Here is a 19,075-nt window from a genome sequence, read left to right as displayed (position 1 = left end):
GGATGCAGAGGTAGATTTGGGGACAGTGCAGGATTTCTGGCTTAAATTGCTCCTCCAAACTCTTCTGTTTTCTTTCCACAGGAGGCGTACACACTCCTCAGGGCAGGATGGCAGGTGAGAAATGGGTCTCCTGTCTTCTTATCTCATCTTCTCTCTGCTGCACAGAGACCTTACATTTCTCCCCATGCAAAAGTCTCTTAGAGGGCTGAGTGGGAATTTCAGTAGCTCCAAGATCTTGGCATGGTTGCTGAGCTGCTCCTGCAGTCAGACTATCCCCATTTCTTACACAGAATTTTCCTTGCAAAGCAGATCTCTTAGTGCTTGGAAAATACCACAGTTATTTGACGGGAAAGGGGACAACAATGTTGTCCAAATTTACCCACCCACCCAACACCAGAGTCAAGGAAGGTCATTTAAGTCCCTTTGAGCAAGTAAGTGAGCCCTGACAGCAGGAACATTCCTCCTCTGAGCATCTGCTTGTGGCCTGGGCAAAGTGAAAGGGCTTTGACTTTGTGAGGCACTGATGACCCTCAGTCCCCACAGAAACTACAGAAGTAGCTTCCAGTGTTTTCAGAAATCTGTGAGGCTTTTTCCCTCCTGTGGTGTCTCAGGGCCAAGGGCAAGGTAGGACAGAAATGCTATGCTGCAGAGGGGTGTCTGATTTCGGAGGCTCATATCATGAAATTATTGTGCATTATTGTGGAATTATTTTGCACCAGTAAAAATTACTCCATTGCCTGTGTCAGCAGGATCTGCACGAGGAGCCAGCAGATGCTGCTGGCTCTGCTCTCACTTTCCAGGACATTGTGTAGGTGTAGTAGGCTTTGAAATGACATCAGAGACTCAGTCCTGGGATGTGCCATAGCCAGAGAAGCCTGACAGGCTGATGTCCTCTCTCCCTGCAGTCAGTGTTTGGTGCTTGGAAGGAGAGGTCTTTGGAAGATGAGGGTTTGCCCCATGTTGCAGGCATCTGCCCTTGTTCTGAGCTTTGAGTGATTTGCTGAGTTTGGATGACGTGCACTGTGAAAAAATCCCTTTCTGTGGTATTTCCTTATGAAAATACCTCTGGATGCTGTATGTTGCTGAATCCTGGTAAATTCCTGTCCCTGGACGGCAGGGACCTGTTCACTGTGTGAGGTGTCAGGGACTTGTGAAGCACCTCATATCCTGCAGAATCCAGTGTTAGAAATTGCTGAAAATTTGAGACTTAAACCCAGGCCCCAGTGGTGGGGCCCATGTGGCAAATGCAGTGACTTCATCCAAAATAGTTCAGTACCTCTGGAGTGGGGGAGCTGCTGTAGGAAGTGACTGCTCATCCAGAAATAGGTCAGGTGGATCAGAGTGACCTGGGAGCATTCAGGGGGTTCAGTGGCTTGGTCAGAATAGGTCTGTCACAGATTTGCCAGAGCTATACTGACCCTCTGCAGGTGTGGCCACCTTTGCTGGTTTTTGCCTAATTTGTCCCTGGTGCCTCCATGTGTCATTCCTGGGAGAGCTGGGGCCTGTGCACTTGTGGAGCTCTCTGGGATCCCCTGGTGAAAACCAGTGCAGACACTAATTTATTAAAGCAAGAATTTACATTCATGAGCTGAGATGGAAAAAAACCTCACCCAATTTGCCCTAGAATGTGTCACACCTCTGGTTATTCTGGTCTGCTGGGGAATTCACTCCTGGTTTGAGGTCCAGCCCTGTGAGGAAGAGTGTAGTGAGTTCCTTGCTTGGAGCTGGACAGAAGTGCTGCCCACTGGCCCCAGCTGTGGTCAGAGCCAGCCCAGAGCAGGGCAGTGCTGTCAGTGAACCCAGAGCTCAGCTGCTCTCTGACAGCTGCCTCTTGGCTTGAGAGGTTCCTGCTCCTCCTTCCCATGGGGGCAGTGGAGCCAGCCCTGCTGGCACAAGTCATTACTTCAGTAGCATGAGGTATTAAAGTGAAGATTGTCAGAAACAGTTCCAGAGTGTGGAGATAAATCTGATCTCAATCCTGGAGCAGCTTTGGTGTGGTGGGAGACTTGGAAGAGGTCAGAGGCTCTGGCTTGGTGCCAGCTAACTCTGGACACAAGTTTTCCCTGGAGGCCAGTTGTCTTTGCTCCCATGCTCCATCTGATGCTGCCCATCTTCCCTGCAGCACTGGCTGTTTAACTCCTTTGCTCTTCTCTTTTTCCCACGTTGTTATTCCTGAGTGCTGCAATCTTCCAGGACTGACTCTTTCTCCACGGAGTTTTGGTTATCCAAACCCTCAATCCTGGGAGGTCTGAGTGCTCCCTCTGAGCTGAAATCAGGCACTGAGTGTGTGTTGGGAGCCCAGTGCCACGGAGGCAGCAGCAGCTGCATGCTGGGGCAGAGCTGCACAAGAGGCTTAGCTGGCTCTGGACTGATTCAGGCTGACCTAAAATTGAGGGCTATGCATAACTCATGCCCAGCTGAGTCTTTGGGCCTGTCTCTTTGGTTTCCAGGTCACACGAGGAGGTGCGGGTTGAGGAGGAGGTTCAGCAGATCAGTGTCGAGCTGGAGCCCAAGTGTGATGTTGAGATTCTAGCTCCTGAAGAAGAAGAAGAAGTCAAAGAGTGAGTGTTTTAGAGTGTCGTGCAGAGCCCACACAGTGGGTTTTAAGCTGTAGCTGCTTGTGCTGGAGGGTTTGCTGGGCTCCAGCTCTGCTGGAGTCATGGGTGTTCAGTGAGCACGGTTCTGACCTGACCTGCCCTGATGTGACCTTTCAGGATGTGACAGCATAGCATCTTCAGCTTCTCTGTAATAAATCAGTTTTGCTTGCTCCTGTCCTGACTGCAGTGACCAGACTGTCATTTCTTTCCCCTCTGCAGAGAGGCAGCTTCTTCAGCCTGTGCCATTGTCACATCCACAGCCACCGTAGAGGTGGAGACGGCCAGCCAGGCCTCGGAACCAGCCAGCCAGGCCTCAGATGAAGACGACGTGCCAGTCACAGACATCTACTTTGTAAGAGACCTTCTCCACCTGGCCCTTGGGATGTGATGGGAAGGGTTGGACGAGGCTGTCAGTATCCGTTCCAGGCAATTGGGTGCTGGGCAGTGGCTGCCCTGGACCATCTTAGTGTGGAGCACCTTGAGACCTCGGTGCTGGGTGGGTTTTTGAATGCAGGGAGCTGGATTAAACTTGGAGAACTCAAAACAGCATCTACTGGGGCTCACACAGGTGGCACTCCTCCTGTGGATGTAGCTGTAGCTGTGCTGCTCTATTTCCAAGCACAAATGCTTATCTAGGCCAGCACATTTGCTCCTGGGACAAGCCAAGGTGATGTGGGTGCAACAGAGAGGTTCTTCCTTCCTCAGCCAGAGATCTTGGCTGCTTTCCTGACACAAACATGGCCTAGACCCAAAGGGAGGTGGTTGCAGAGGGTGACCTTGGGCTCTGGTGATCTCCGGCTTTTCCTTTCCCTGCAGGCTGCATTAGGTGATGCAGTGGGAGTCTAGTGCTGAGCCAGGGAGTAAGTTGGTGGTTGGCAGCAGAGTGCCGTGGAGCCTGGCACTGGTCCTCACTCAGCTCCCACAATGGCTGAACAACTTCTGCAGACCAGAGAAGAGATTTTTTAGCAACACATACGTGTCCTATGGATTCCCAGAGCAGAGCCAAGTGCCTGTCCCATGAGAGCTGAGTTCTCTCTTGTGCCTGGGCACTGGAACCCTCATTAAAAGAGGTGCCCGGCTTCTCCCTGCTCCGACTTGTTGCTGTTGGTTCTCTGGTGCTGGAGGTGACCTGAGCCCATGCAATGAGCTCCTTCAGGCTAAACTAAAATGCAGCACTGGCCTTTCCCTGGGCTCTTGTGACTCTGCTGCAGAGCTGCTCACTCATTGCTGAGTCACCCTGAGGCTCGTGGGAGCTGTGGAAGGAATCAGCCCTGATTTACAGCTTGTTTGGTGTTGGATGCATGCTGTTCAAAATGCAAACGGCTCCTCTAACACCGCTGCCCCCTCCTCGTCTGTGGATGGCAGCTGTGTGCAGGCAGATGCTGCCTGCTTCCCTGGGAAGTGTCTTCTAGTGAGGGTCAGCTGCTCTTCCTCCCTGGCCCTGGGCACAGAGACTCCTCCCAGCTTGAGGGGCACCTCTATCCAAGAGAAAATTCTGCAGAGTATGTTCATAGAGAGTGTGACTGACTGCTCATCAGCATTTCATACTTCATCTGAGTCTTGCATTAAATGTGTGTCGTGTGCTGTGGAGTGTTTGTCACTGCTGGGATGAAGGGAGAACCTGATTTGAGTTCCCATGGGCGCTCTCCTTGGAAAGCCACTTGAGCTGGAGCTCAGGTGAGACTGCACACGTGCACTCGAGTAGCACCACTCCTACAGGAGTGCTGAGGGGCAATGGTGGCTGAAGGGGTGGTGTGTGCAGAGGAGGATTTGGCCAGTCTCAGGGGGCTGTGATCTGATCACTGGAAGTCTGCTCGTGGAGAGCACTTCATTGTCCTGTTCATCCCCAGGGAATAAGAGTGCAGAGTGTGGCAGGGCATGGGTGCTGCTCTCCCCTGCACGGCTTTCCCACCTGCTCATCCATTCAGGCCTGGAGTTTCCCAACCCCTTGTTTTTTGCTTTCTCCTTCATCCTCTCTTTCACATCTCCTTTTTTTCCTCTGTTTCCTTTCTCACCTCACTTGTCCTGGGGCCACCCAGTTCACAGATGGGAGGTACTGGATTTACTCTCCCCGCCAGCGCAGACTCCGAACTACCTCGCGTTCCTCTGGGATTGTAAGTGACCATGCCAGCACAGCATGTAGGGGAGCAGAGCTGCAGCTTTGAAACACTGGGGCCAGCACCCCATTTCTCTCAACACTTGGGGCTCTGGATTGAATGGGCATTAGAAACCAGCCGAGCAGAAATGGGGGAAGCTTATTGAAGTGACACCAGGGGACACCTTGTAGGATCTGAGAGAATCATGAGCTCTGTCCTGCTTTTCTGCAGACTGGTGACACAGCTCCTGCCCTGGGATGGGCGGTAGTGTCACCCAGCCCTTAGGAAAAGTGAGAGCAGTGAGGTCCTGGCACAGGTTGTGCGGAGAACCTATGGTTGCCCTCTCCCTGGAGATGTCCAAGGTCAGATTGGATGGGCTTGAAGCAGTCTGGGATAGTGGAAGGTGTCCCTGCCCATGGCAAGGGGGGATACTGGGTGATCTTCCAACCCAAACTGTTTTGTGATTCTAAGTACCAGATCTAGCCAGAGAGGCACCAGGGCCTCTATAGGTGATGTCAGGCTCAGCTCCCTCAGCCCAGGAAGAGGGATTTAAAGACACCATGAAGATGTTTTGAAGTTTCTAAAACTCCAGTTGCTAACAGAACTGTTTTGGCTTGTGGGGAGCAGCTCATAAACCAAATGAGGCAGGAGCTGGTGCTGAGTTAGGGCTGGTTTCAGCTCTCCAGCTCTTCTCAGCATCACCAGTGTGCTCTCTCCTCACTGAAGGTCTTCTTTGAGCAGGGGGGATTTTCCTCTCCAAAAGGTGCAGGGAGGCATTTGAGCTTTTAGGGGCTGAATCTAGAGTTGAGATAGTTCTGGGGTTTAGCATTTACCTTTTCAGGCTTTGGGAGAGCTGCTGTTCCCAGGGAGTGGTGGTGGCAGTGCTGCCAGAGCCTCCATGGTGCAGCCTGGTGCTCCCATTTGGGTTACAGGCAGGGTGCATGGGGAAGCAGGGGCAGGAATGCCCTTGGCCATGGCTGATGACATGAGGAAGGTGCTGCACTTCTGTGGGCAAATAGGGAACTCCTTCTGCAGCTCCTCCTTCCCCTCAGCTGGGTTTGGCTGCTCTGGCACTGAGAGGGGTAATGCCAAGCACTGGATGCTCCTTTATCTCCTGCAGCTCCCCACACACATTGAAGCTCTTAAAAGGCTCTGAAAGAGACTGCCTGGAGCATGTGGTTCAGTCAGGATGGATGAACCATCATGGATGAGAAAGAGGATGTGGGACAAGCTTGATGTGGTGGGGAGCTTTCCTGTACCTCTGACAGAGCCCTTTGAGAAGCTCCAGACAGGGGTTTCTCAACCTTCCTTTCTCCCAGCAGTCTCTACAGATGGAGCTGCAGTTACTGAAGGGTTCAGCATGTGGAGCCCAGTGCTTCAAAGCTTCTCTGGCTTCTTGTAGTTCCTTGTACATTGTAGACTGTCACGCTCAGTTCCTGGGCTGGGAACACCACAGGCTTCTTCCAAGCACCCAGTTCTGCTTCTCTTCCTTTGCAAATGCCAGGCTGGATCAAAGGGGGCAGTTTCTTCTCTGTGGGAGCTCCCCTGGAGACAAAAGAGCCTGTTTGCAATGTAAATGGCCCCCGGGAACCCTGGAAGCAGAGACCAGCCCTTAGATCTGTGCTGTGTCACACCAATGCCCAGTGCTGTGATAACTGTCCCTCAAGGCACACCTCCTTCCCCTCATTCTTTCCAGGGTCCAGTTGTGTTTTGCCTTCTGTGTTGTACTTGTTCCCATCACCCCACTGTCCCCAAAATCTCACCAATAACTGTTTCCTTTCTGTGGCCACCATCCACCATGGTCTCACCCCAGCTCTGCTGCCTTCTGCAGAGAAGGAGGAAGGCACAGCAAACCAATCCAGTTTCCCTGTAAAAGCCCTCCTGGACATCAATTTATAGCATGCACAGGGCTCTGGAAATGGGAGGGTAAGAGCTGGTAGTGGGTAGCAGGAACCCAGGGCTCTCACTGCTCTTAGGTAAGTCACTTCCCCAATCTCTCAGTTTCTCTGGAGCCAGGTGATGCCATGGCAGGGAACTGAGGTTTCCCTCACATCTCAAAAGCTCTAAAACTCTGTCCCCACAAGAGGAGAGGTTGTGCCACCCCCACTGCATCTGGCACAGGTCGCGTGTCCCGGTTGGCAGCGAGCAGGTATGTGCTGAGGAGGAGGAGGGCCCTTCTGCTGAGAGCTGGCTCTGGCCTCAGTGGTCTCCCTCCAGGTGGACAGCTGTTCTTACTGTATTGTTTCCTACTCTTTTTATTTTCTCCTTTTATTTTTTCCTCTTCTCTCCTTTGCTCCTTGCTCTGCTGCTGCTCTCCCTGCATTCTCCCTGCCGTCTCTGGCCACTCTGGCAGCCGACAGACGAGAGGAGTTGGGTTTACTCCCCGCTCCACTATAGCGCTCAGCTCCACTCTGTCTCCGATGAGGAGAGCGATACAGTAAGTGTCCAACAGCCGTGTGCCCGGTGGGTCGAGGTTGGAGTTTGTGCTCCCTCTGCTAGGTCAGCTTGGCCTCTGGCAGCATGGGGCTCCTGCATGGCTGCGGCAGAGCCCGGCTGCCTCTCGGGTCAGCTCTGTGCTGGTAGAGCCTCGGCCTGCTCAGCAAGGGCTGTGGCTTACTGTTTGGTGCAGGGAAAGCTTTGGGGAGCTCAGGTTTTCCAGACGTGTTGCCATTTCTGGAGGATGTACAACAGCGTCTCTGGCTGTGCTGGGAAGTTGGTGGGACACAGACCTGACTGATGTGGGCACTGGTGCTCAGGAGTTAATCCTCTTTCCCCTCACGACCAGAAAGACATTGAGGGGCTGGAGCATGTCCAGAGAAGGGAGTGGATCTGGGGAAGGGGCTGGAGTACAAATGTGATGAGGAGCAGCTGCAGGGGCTCAGCTGGAGAAAAGGAGGCTCAGGGGAAACCTTGCTCTCCACAAGTCCCTAACAGGAGGATGCAGCCAGGTGGGGGTTGGGTTCTGCTCCCAGGGAACAAGGGACAGGACAAGAGGAAATGGCCTCAAGCTGTGCTAGGGATGGTTTGGGTTGGATATTGGGTAAAATTTCTTGATTGGAAGGGTGTCATCAGGTATTGGAACAAGCTGCCCAGGGCAGTGGTGGCATGACTGTCCTGGAAGTGTTCAAATGATGTGTGGCTGTGGCACTTGAGGACGTGGGTTAGTGGTGAACATAATGGTGGTGCTGGGCTGATGGCTGAACTTGGTATTCTTGGAGGTATTTTCCCACCTTTATGATTCCATGATTCTGTGACTCTCTTCTCTCTGCCTCTTGCAGTAATCTCTATGCAGACACAGAAGTCCCAGAGAGCAGTGATTCCCTCTGCAGGTCGATGTGTTCCCTTTTCGTTGATGCAGCCATTCCGGTGGGATGGGGAAGAGCTTGCTGACACCAGTATTGCTGCACTGCAGGATTCCGGGCACTGCGTTTCAGAATGGAGCAAAACTATAACCATGTATTTCTACTTACCCCAGATGTGGGCAGCAAAGAAACCACCCACTCACCCGCAGCTCCCAGCAGAGAATTCCAGCTGGGTGTAGAGAATCCTGGGTAGTAACACAGTGTTTTCCAGACGTGCACTACCGCAGCTACCTATCCATGTGTGATACTGTGAACCTTTTTAATTTTTTAATCATGTATTTATTTCTTTTATCTTTGCACAGAGACAGCACAAATGTGCTTTTTAAAACATTTAGTTTACTGCACTTTTTTTTTCTTTTTTTTTTTCTTTTTTTTTCCTTTTTTTTTTTTTTTTTTTTTTTTTTTTTTTTTTTTCATATATTTGTGCATCAAAAACAAGCATGAGACTTCACTGAAGAATGGGTAGGAGCACATTGCTGGGGAGGGCAGGGAGCGGAGTGGCTTCATGTGAGGCAGCAGTGTGGTCTGATCAACTGGGGGAGTCAGGAAGTTTAAGGCTGTCCAGACTCTGCCATGTTTTTTCCAAGTGGCCCAAGGCAAGTCACTAAACCACTCTGTGCCTCGGTTTCCCCATGCTAATGGGTACACAGTACCTGCTTCTGTTACAGCACTTAAACCCTGGGATGAAAGGTGCTATGAAAATGAAATGTATTAAAGGCCATGGAATAGAATTGCTCCCATGTTACCATAGTCCAAAGTAACCATGCCAATTCACTAGGATCCAAATTCTCTAGTGACTTCTCCTGTCTGTAACACTGTGCGGGGCAGCACACAGTTCCTGGTGACAGTGACATGGACTCCTCAGCTCTCCCCAAAGCCACGATGGGTTCCACCTTCACCCTGTGCTGCACTGCTGCGCCCCTCCCTCCGTGCTTGGAGTCAGCACTTCATCCGACCGGCTGCCGCCTGCTCCAGACCCGCGGTCGCGGACACATGGGAACTGGGCTCCTCCCAAGCCCGGCCACGTTGGAGGGCGAGTTCCTGACTCTGCCCAGCCCACATGGGGCTTGTCCACACCCTGCATCCTTCTGGAGCCACCCAGCCCCTCACGTGCTCATGGGTGTACTCTGGGGTCACGGACACTGGATTCACACATCCCCTCTGCCCCTCAGGGCAAGCAGGGAGACCAGGGCACATCCACACCTGGAGGCAGGAATGGGAGCCTGGCTCTGCCACGGAATTGTGCCAGCAGTGCTGTGCTCATGGACTCTTGGACAAAAAGCTGGGTGGCTGGGGTGTTGCCTGGGGTCACGACTGATTGTGGAAATCCCTGCTGTGGGTGTCTGAGAGGGTTTGCTTTGCGAAGGCTACGGGCTCTAAGTGAGAGAATTTGACGTCACGGGGTAGTGTTCAGGCTCATCCATCAGCAGGACACACAGCATAGTCTGGAATCCAGCAATCCCATCCTCATCTCCCTGAGAGAAAACAGGAAATCCTTTAGACCAGAGGGAGACAGGTCTTGTTCGTGTGCTTTATGAACCTCGCTTAAGAGGGTTGAAATCTCTTTATTCCCTTTACAATCTACACTGTCCTTGGGATTCCATGTAGAGGGGTGGGGAAGAGGGACCCTGCTCTCTCAGGCCTCAGCCCCCTCTGTCTTCACAGTAGCACTCAGGAGCAGTTATGTTGGGTCCCAGAAGGTAGCTGGGCTGATGAGAAGCTCTTCCTTCTGTATTGTACTGAACTTAGTAAGAATCTTCATGAATTGATGGTTTTTTTCTTGCACGGAATACAGGACCTGGACTTCCCTTCCCTGCCTGTAGATGCAGAAGGCTGTGAGTTGTGCTTCTTGGGAGCACAGTCCGGGGATTGTGCAAGTTGCTGCTGTTCATGTATCCATGTATTTACCAAACAGTCTATCAAAAGTCTCTCAAGAAAATCTCCCATTTCTGTTGCTGCTTGGCAGATTGTTCTCCCAGCTGCAGCTCCTGCCCCATCTCTCCTTCCTGTGCCATCTGGGGGGCTCTGCAGGCTGGGGGAGCTCGGGGACTGGTGGAGGGGAATGGGAGCTGTGCAATACCTATAGCCTCACCTGCATTTGGGCTCAAGGGAAGGGGCTTCAAAAAGCTGAAAATTCAAAATTTTCTTCCAGCACTGTGTGTAGAACAGCCAGAGAGAGACACATCCCTGCTGCTGGGTGCTATGCTGGAGGAGGGGGCTTTACAGGGAAACTGGAGTGGGCTTGAGCTGTTCTGACCCAGGCCCCTGCCCTGGGACCACCTCATTCAGGGGCTGGAGGGTTTGGGCTCATCAGGACTTTCCAGCCACCTGAAATCGAGCATCTTTTTTGAGATGGTTTAAGTATCATTGATGGAAATTTTATTCCTTCCCCTCATTTCTACGCGTCTCTAAAGCTTGGCCTCTGTGCAGGGAGTGTTGCAGAGAATGAGCTTTGTGAGCTGGAGCTGGGCTTGGGTCCTGAGAGAGGGGGTGAACCCAGAGCTCCTGTAGCATGTTCATTCAAAGAATTGTCTTCCCTTTTTGAGATGATCCTTGTGCAGTTCTGTAATGCTGGACCCTTTGGAGCAGGTCTGGATGGGGTGGGGTGGTCCTGTAAGAGCACAGGCAAAGGCTTAGAACAGCTTTGTCAAGGGGACAAAGGAGGAACCTTCCTGTAGGCAGATGTTGATCTGGAATGGAAACTGCCCCTGTTCAGGCTGGCACAGTCCCTGCTGTGTCACCTTCTGTCCCAGCAGCTCTCTGCTGGGGAACTGTTCGGCCTCTGCTTCCCATGGAGGCTGAAAGGACCTTGGATTTTAGAGCTCACTCTTGGCTCCCTCTGCATGGCACTGCAGGGGAGCAGCCAAAGCTCTGGAGCACGCCACAAGTACTGCCAGTGCTACCCGGGCAGGGGGAATACTTGCCCATGGGAAAGATTGCATCCTTGGTCTGAGTTTTCCTCCATCTGCACTTCAGCTCATTCTGGACAGAGTTGCTGTTCTCTGCCGGACTGTCTTGAATGACCCAGCAGGTGCTGTCCGGGTTCTCCATCATTAAAGGAGGCACCATGAGTCCTGTACTCTGAGATTTAACCCTGCAGGGCAGCCCCTTCCCACACATGTCTGTGTGCCACTGCAGTCCTTCATCCCCATTGTCCCCAGCTGGGATCTCAGACTGTGGGACATGCCATGACCATTGCCTGCTGCTGGGGCTGCAGTGAGCTCTCCCTGCCAGGCAAGAGACTGGCAGAAGAAAATGGCATCTCTGTCCGAGTTTGCAGTCAGGCTCCTCTAAAGGCTCTGGAAAAAACCCAGGAGCTCATAGAGACCCTCAACATACACAGGGGGGATGCAGCTTTTGGTTGCCACTGCCTCTCTGGCCACGTGTACCAAAATTGCACTTTGGGGACTTTTTAGTGAAGCCAGAGCACTCACAGGCCTTGGTCAAAGGCAGGCAGAGGTGTTCGCAGGGCTCCATCACTCCCCGCGTTCCCCTTCTCATTCCCAGCCACTGCTCCAGCGCTTCCCGAATGGACAAGGAGAAAGCCAGGGCTGAGGCGTCTTGGGACATGTCTGAGGGGTTTTTTCTGTCCGTGTCTACACGCGCCAAGTCTGTCCTGGTGGCTGTCCCTGTTCCCACGCAGTCTGTCCTGGTGGCTGGCCCTATCCCAACGCGTGTCCCGGTGGATGTCCCCGTGGATGTCGCTGTTCCCACACAAACCGTGTCCGCACTGCGCGTGCACCGTGAGCGAACGTACGGCAGAGGGGGCGCGGACGCTGCGACCGGACGGGGACGCCGATGCTGGGGTGTTACCCCGTCTCTGTTCCGGGGACTCGAGGCCCGGGCGCTTTTTTTCTCTTCTCGGTTATTTTGAGGGGTTTTCCTCCTCCTTCTCCAAGGAGCCCCTTTTCCAGAGGTCTGTACCGCGCTCTGATAAAGCGTTCTGCAGTCTGTGCTGTGCTCTCCAGGGTGTCCGCCTCGTCTGTGGGCGCCGCGCGGGCACGGCCCGCTGTGGGGAAAGGGGCACGGCCCGCCGTGGGGAAAGGGGCGCGGCCCGCCGTGGGGACAGGGGCACGGCCCGCCGTGGGGAAAGGGGCACGGCCCGCCGTGGGGAAAGGGGCGCGGCCCGCCGTGGGGAAAGGGGCACGGCCCGGGACGGGCGGGAGCTGCCGCGCTCCGCCCCGGCAGGGGCTGCCCCGCGCCCGCCTGCCTGCGCCGGGGCCGCTGCTGGGGCGGGGTGGGCGCAGGCGGACGGCGGGCAGCCCCGTGCACTGAGGCCCCGCGAGGCCCCTGGGCGGAGCCGCCGCTGCCGATGGGCTCCGGATCGCGTAGCCCGGCCCGGGGAGGCCGCTCGGAGCGGGAAAAGGACCGGGAGCGGGACCGGGACCGGGACCGGGATCGGGATCGGGATCGGGATCGGGATCGGGATCGGGATCGGGATCGGGATCGGGATCGGGATCGGGGGCGTTCGCGGTCCGGGAGCCGCGGGCGGCGGCACCGCAGCCGGAGCAAGAGCCGGAGTCGGGGCCGACGCCGGGAGCCGAGCTCGGGGTGAGTGGATCCCTGGCCCGGAGCGGCCGCGCCGTGTCTGTGGGGAAGCGGGCCCGGGCAAGCGGGGCTGGTGTGCCGGGGCCCGCGCGGCCCGAACCGGCCGCTGTCTCCACCCCGGGCCCGGCGGGGGACGGGAGACGGTGCTCGGTTCCGCCGGCCTCGGGCGCCGAGGGCTGGGGGGAGCGGTCGGTCCCAAGCGCTACTTGTGGCACCGGGGCGATCAGGGGTGGGGGGTGCAGGTACACTTCGCTGTCTCGGCGGTGCCGGTGGCGCCGGTGCCGCCGGTGCTGGGCCGGCCTCACCTGCGGCACGGAGACGCTCCGTGTCCGTCACGGCCGTGCACGCCTCTCTGAAGCCCGGCTGTGCTCCCCGCTAGCTCGGACTCCGGCGATGAGAGACAGAAATGGAAAAAGAAGAAAAGAAGCAGCAGTCGGGACCGGCACCGTAAGGACCGGAGGAAACAGCGCTCACGGTCCCGGGGTCGCTCCTCTGGCTCCAGCCCGGAGCACAGGCGGGACAGGGCGGCACAGAGCCGGGAGCGGCGCCGCAGGAGGGATGGATCCAAATCCTCCGTGTCCTCCGTCAGCTCCCCGTCCCCGCCGCGATCCCGGGGCCGGGAGGAGCCGGGGCAGCAGCTGAGTCTGCAGGAGCGGCTTAGGCTGAGGGAGGAGAAGAAGAAACAGGCGGCTCTGCTGAAAGCCCTGGAGACTCCCGAGGAGAAGCGAGCACGGAGGTTGGCCAAGAAGGAGGCCAAGGAGAGAAAGAAGCGGGAGAAAATGGGCTGGGGTGAGGAGTACATGGGCTACACCAACACCGACAATCCCTTTGGGGACAACAACCTGCTAGGCACATTCATCTGGAGCAAGGTGAGTTCTGCCCTGTCCCTGCAGCCAAATGGAACAGGCAGAAGGAGTCAGGGGGATCTGTGCTTTAGGTGGGGCTGGTATCCAGGGCGGTGAGATAAGATGGGTCGAGGGTAGGAGAGGGTCTTGGAGCTGCTGTGAGCTCCAGGCTGAGTGCTAGGCAGCATTTACTGGGTCAGGCACATGGAGATGTTCATGGGAATGCAGCATTTCTGCTATAGGAATGTCAGGGAGCTAGAGGTGCTCATGGTTAGGGAGAAGTGAAGGCTCTCTGGAGAAGAGAAGGCTCTGGGGAGACCTCAGAGCTCCTTTCAGTGGCTACAAAGGAGGGCTGGAGAGGAACTTTACAAGGACCTGGAGGGGCAGGACAAAGGCAACAGCTTCCCACTGCCAGAGGGTAGGGCTAGATGGGATGTTGGGATGGAATTGTTCCCTGGGAGGGTGGGGAGGCCCTGGCACAGGGTGCCCAGAGCAGCTGTGGCTGCCCCTGGATCCCTGGAAGTGCCCAAGGCCAGCTTGGATGGGACTTGGAGCAGCCTGGGATAGTGGAAGGTGTCCCTGCCATGGCAGAAGGTAGAACAAGATGGGTCCTTTCTCTCATGATTCCATGATACTGTTGTGCTGGCACTCACCTCACAAGGCCAAGTGGGCTATGTGGGCTGAGCCTGGGTTTGCTGAGGGGCTTCAGGAGCAGCATTTGAGTGATTTAGGGACCTTCAGCAGGATCAGACTTCATTGGAGCAGCAGAAATGGGTGAATGGAGTAGCATTTTCTGGCTACTGAGAGGCTGTGAAGTTCCTTAGGTTCCACAGCTTCCCTTGGCCATTCTGTTTAAGGCACTGGAAAAGAAAGGGATCAGCCATCTGGACGAGAAGGACCTGAAGGAGAGGAACAAGCGAATCCAGGAGGACAATCGCCTGGAGCTGCAGAAGGTGGGATAAGATGTCTTTTCCATGTCACTGTCTGACATGGCTGTGTTCTCAAGCAGGTGTCTGTGGTGTCTACACAGTGGCCCATCCACAGTGGCCTCACAGCTCTGTCACCCTGGGCAGGTGAAGCAGCTGCGCCTGGAGCGGGAGCGGGAAAAAGCCATGCGGGAGCAGGAGCTGGAGATGCTGCAGCGGGAGAAGGAGGCAGAGCACTTCAAAACCTGGGAAGAGCAGGAGGACAACTTCCACCTGCAGCAGGCCAAGCTGCGGTAGGTGTGCATCTGCTCAGAGCTGGGCCTGGCAGGGGGCAGAGGATGGCACTGCTCAGTATCCTCCACTGTTCCTCTGTTCCTGTCCTTTCACCAGGTCTAAGATCCGAATTCGGGATGGGAGGGCAAAACCCATTGATCTTCTGGCCAAGTACATCAGCGCAGAGGACGATGACCTGGCCGTGGAGATGCACGAGCCCTACACCTTCCTAAATGGCTTAACTGTCTCCGACATGGAGGACCTGGTGGAGGACATCCAGGTGCCTGCTCTGCTGCCCCTTTGCCTGGGCTCAGGGCTTCTCTACCAGCTCTGCTTTTCTGCCCATGGTGTGGAGCAGGTGTCTGATGTGTCTCCTGCCTGCAGGTGTATATGGAGCTGGAGCAGGGGAAGAACGTGGACTTCTGGAGAGACATGACCATCATCACAGAGGATGAGATAGCCAAGCTCCGCAAGCTGGAGGCCTCTGGGAAAGGAGGACCAGGTGAGCAGGAGAGCAGAGCCTGGTGTGCTAGTTGGGGACTGTGAGTGGTGGGTCCCGTAGGGCTCAGGGTCTGCCGTGTGTGCTCAGGCTCAGAGGGGCTCTCTTGGACCTGCTGGATGGAGGCTGTGGATCTGGCAGCTGTCCCTGGCTGGGATGCAGCCTCCTGCTGTCGGCAGAACTGGAATTCAAGTGCAGCTGAGTGCCTGGAAAGTGACCGTCTGCCCTCACCTGTCCAGGGGAGCGTCGGGATGGTGTCAACGCCTCAGTCAGCTCAGATGTGCAGTCTGTGTTCAAGGGGAAGACATACAACCAGCTGCAAGCTCTGTACCAAGGCATCGAGAGCAAGATCCGGGCGGGAGGGCCCAACCTGGACATTGGGTACTGGGAGAGCCTGCTGCAGCAGCTGAAGGCTTACATGGCTCGGGCCAGGTGAGAGCAGGGAGTGGGGGCACTGCAGGCCCTGCTGTGGGCAGAGCCGGGGAGGCATTAACCCAGTTGGTGGAGGGAATGGAGGAGGATGTTCTACCTTATCTGGGATGGCTGATTTTCAAGAGGGGAGCAGGGCTGGACCCCCAGTCCCTTCTGCAGTGGTGATGTTTAGTGATGTCTCCAAGAGGGAACTGAACTGGGCCTTGCTCAGCCCAAAGCCATCCAAGCCCAGCAGGTTTCTGGATGTCACAGCTCTGGGCAGTGGGAGTGAGGTGGTTCTGCTGGGCAGGACCCAACGGCTCCTTTCCTCTCTCAGGTTACGGGAGCGGCATCAGGACGTGCTGCGTCAGAAGCTGTACAAGCTGAAGCAGGAGCAGGGTGTGGAGAGTGAACCACTCTTCCCCATCATCAAGCAGGAGCCAGCTTCCCCCAGTGACAGGTGAGCAAACACCTGGAACCTGTCCCCAGGCACAAAGGTAGTTTTGTGCCCTCACCCTTCCCAAGGCAGAGCTGAGGTGAGCAGCAAACGAGGGTACCATCCCCGTCCCAGTCCTCTCTTGTCCCTTACATGCAGGCTGGATCCCGAGGAGAGCCTTGAGGCACAGCCAGGGCCATCCTCAGAGGCAGAGGCAGAGCAGGACACGGAGGCCAAGGGAGAGGCAGAGGGGGAGGCCGTGCTGATGGAGGAGGATCTGATCCAGCAGAGCCTGGATGACTATGATGCGGGCAAGTACAGCCCCCGGCTGCTGGGCCCCAACGAGCTACCCTTCGATGCCCACGTGCTGGAGGCCGAGGAGGACACGCACCGGCTGCTGCTCCTGCGCCAGCAGCTCCAGGTGACAGGTGAGGTGCCAGTTTTGCAGCCTGCCTGGCGTGGAGGGTGTGCAGTGATTGGGGGGTGCAGGGCTGGAGGGAACGCTGTCCCCAGGAAAGGGCAAGAGCTGGATCTGGGGCAGGCACCCAGAGCTGACCTGGCAGAGGGGTGCCACTGGAGCAAAGGGCACAGTGACCTGGGCAGGAGCAGGGAGGTTCGGGCTGCTGGTGCTCGCTGGGGGACCTGCCTCACTACCACCGAGGTGTTTGGGTGCAGACAAGCAGGAGGAGTGTTTTGGTTGAGTTTTCAGCACAACTCAGCCTGGTGCCCGCTCAGAGGCCACAGGGCAGCCTGTGTATTGCCATGTCCAGTTCTACATCCTCCACACAGCAGCTCCTTCTCTCGGCATGCCTCGGAGCAGTGTGGCATGGCCCAGGCCTGGCTGACGCTGCAAACCCTGATGTCACCTCTCCTCCCCTATAGGTGATGCTTCTGAGAGCACCGATGACATCTTCTTCCGTAAGGCCAAGGAGGGCATGGGCGCGGACGAGGCGCAGTTCAGCGTGGAGATGCCGCTCACGGGCAAGGCCTATCTGTGGGCTGACAAGTACCGGCCACGCAAGCCCCGCTTCTTCAACCGTGTGCACACGGGCTTCGAGTGGAACAAGTACAACCAGACTCACTACGACTTTGACAACCCCCCGCCCAAGATCGTGCAGGGATATAAGTTCAACATCTTCTACCCTGACCTCATTGACAAGCGCTCGACGCCTGAATACTTCCTGGAGGCCTGCCAGGACAACAAGGACTTTGCCATCCTGCGCTTCCACGCCGGGCCACCCTATGAGGACATCGCCTTCAAGATCGTCAACAGGGAGTGGGAGTATTCCCACCGCCACGGCTTCCGCTGCCAGTTTGCCAATGGCATCTTCCAGCTCTGGTTCCACTTCAAGCGTTACCGTTACCGCCGGTGAGGGGCTATTCAGCGCCCTCAGACCCCTGTCAGGGGTGGGTGGGGGGTCTCATCCCACAGCACAGACACTGTTCCATGAATGCCCCAAGGCCTGGCCCAGCGTTGGACATGCTCCTGAGGCTGTTTTCTGTCCTTGCATTTATCATGAAGGACTCTGAGACTTAGGGATAAATAAAATAAGGGTTGTTTTAGCCATGAGATCCTGGGCATGGGCACCCCCAGGGCTCCTGCATGACATCACCAGCCAGTACCGCACTGGGAGCTCCCCTGGGGACTAGGTAGTGCTTGGGGTTCTCACCCCTGTGTCTCTGGGGTTTGTTACCCCATCTCCACAGAGTCTCCCTGTGCTCCTTGTCCCACTCCAGCCCCCTCCTAATCCCAGTGCCGGACCAGTCCAGCTGCTGCTCCCCAGCTGGAGCCACAGCCCCGTTAACTTCACCAGCCCAGCACTGCCCTGTGTCTTGCTTCCTCGAGGGGCCCCTCACCCTGCCCTGGGCCCCATTCCTGGCATGTCCTCCCCTGGGATCTGGCTTCCCCAGCCTGGGAGCACTGCCACATCCTTCAGTCGTGGCAGTGGCATGGGAGGCTTTAGTGCTGCCAGGCGCCTGCTCTGGTGGAGCAGAGGAGAGAGATGCTGGTTGGGAGATATTTCCTTACAGGGGAAAATCCGGATTCCAGAGCCTGCAGTCCCTCCCACACCATGCCTGTGAGGCTCTCCCTGCCCTGGGCAAGAAGCAGCTGCACTCCCCAGTATCCTCTTGAGGAGATGGGGGTTCCAGAGGGGCTCTAGTGATGTTCAGATGGGTTTTGGGCATCTTAGGGGCACTTCAGGGTTGAGCTGGGACTTGCCTGTGTTGGTCCCACCAGATGATGACCATGGGTACAGCCACACTCCTCTGGGGTCACCCCACGTGGCGCCATCCCCACGAGCCCCCACACCCCAGGGTATGCCTGCTCAGGCAGGCAGGATGGGGGCTGGTGAGTAGTGCCCAGGGGTGCAGGAAACCTCTGCCCTGGCTTCACGGAGAGGCCATTTCCTACCTGCATCCCCCCTCTCCCCAGTACAGGCCTCTGGTGCAGGGACTTAGGGGGCTGCCCAAGTCCCCCAGCACTAGGGCAGAGGCAACCCTGCTTTGCAAAGGCCTCCAAGGCCTTGGGGGCTGCCCCATGGCTCAGGGAAGTTGTCTTGTCCTGCTCCTGGCTTCACTGACTCTGCTGGCAGGACCCAGCCCCAGAGTCCTTGTGGGAGCTGGTGTTGAGGAGGCTCCCGTGCTTGCCCTGCCACCCACACTTGTGGGGCTAGGCCTGCAGATTGGGGTGGGGGACCTCAGCTGCCTTGGTCCTGCACATGGGTACCCCCTCCCCATCCCACCAGACATCCCCAGGGCCGGCAGCTGCACCGGACGTATTCCCTGGCCTCTCCTTCCTGTGTTATTTCCAGCTGCTGCCTGTGCAGGGGGGTTTCAGGGCTCAGCGCAGGAAATGAGTGAAGGCCTGGCCAGGGAGGAGGAAACGAGAAAGAAACCCAAACCCTAAAGCTGGTGGTTGGTGCCCTCCCTGCTCAGCTGCCAGGCAGAGCCTCTCTCCCATAGCCCATCCCTTTCCTTCCTGGACACACACAGGTGGGGGAACTCCCCCAAAAGCATCCCACTGTATCTCCAGCTGGAACAGGGTCCATGTCCTCTCCGAGGCGCTGCGTTTCGCTGCACG

General features: G+C 56.3%; 2 protein-coding genes across 15 annotated transcripts in view; both read left to right on the top strand.

The window, feature by feature from the left end:
- The window catches only part of PIP5K1C (phosphatidylinositol-4-phosphate 5-kinase type 1 gamma), a 52,857-nt gene extending 40,839 nt beyond the window's left edge, over nt 1-12,018 (top strand). For 6 of the 14 annotated variants that reach the window (XM_058423620.1, XM_040086896.2, XM_040086895.2 and 3 more), the window contains 6 exons: nt 82-114; nt 2,451-2,561; nt 2,817-2,949; nt 4,637-4,711; nt 7,047-7,130; nt 7,972-12,018. In XM_058423620.1, coding sequence (XP_058279603.1) covers nt 82-114; nt 2,451-2,561; nt 2,817-2,949; nt 4,637-4,711; nt 7,047-7,130; nt 7,972-7,974 — 439 coding nt within the window. In that variant the 3' untranslated portion in view covers nt 7,975-12,018. The other 8 variants (XM_058423621.1, XM_040086901.2, XM_040086900.2 and 5 more) reach the window with 4 other exon arrangements.
- A 349-nt stretch (nt 12,019-12,367) lies between these two features.
- CACTIN (cactin, spliceosome C complex subunit) lies at nt 12,368-17,563 on the top strand. Its single transcript, XM_040086892.1, has 10 exons — nt 12,368-12,606; nt 12,983-13,472; nt 14,306-14,401; nt 14,522-14,667; nt 14,765-14,927; nt 15,032-15,149; nt 15,386-15,578; nt 15,895-16,017; nt 16,153-16,421; nt 16,876-17,563. Exons 1-10 carry the CDS (start codon nt 12,368-12,370, stop codon nt 17,364-17,366), a joined length of 2,328 nt encoding a protein of 775 aa, XP_039942826.1. The 3' UTR covers nt 17,367-17,563.
- Nucleotides 17,564-19,075: the final 1,512 nt, after the last annotated feature.

Source organism: Hirundo rustica, chromosome 26 (assembly GCF_015227805.2).
Source record: "Hirundo rustica isolate bHirRus1 chromosome 26, bHirRus1.pri.v3, whole genome shotgun sequence".
In the NCBI taxonomy this organism is placed as follows: Eukaryota; Metazoa; Chordata; class Aves; order Passeriformes; family Hirundinidae; genus Hirundo; species Hirundo rustica.
The sequence above is the reverse complement of the archived record's forward strand: the minus strand, read 5'-3'. Positions and strand labels throughout refer to the sequence as shown.

Excerpts from the sequence above, each read along its gene's own strand:
- CACTIN (XM_040086892.1), top strand. The coding sequence starts at position 12,368 with ATGGGCTCCGGATCGCGTAGCCCGGCCCGGGGAGGCCGCTCGGAGCGG. Across the intron at positions 14,668-14,764 it reads CTGCAGCAGGCCAAGCTGCG|GTCTAAGATCCGAATTCGGG; the intron begins GTAGGTGTGCAT and ends TCCTTTCACCAG. Across the intron at positions 15,579-15,894 it reads GCTTACATGGCTCGGGCCAG|GTTACGGGAGCGGCATCAGG; the intron begins GTGAGAGCAGGG and ends TTCCTCTCTCAG.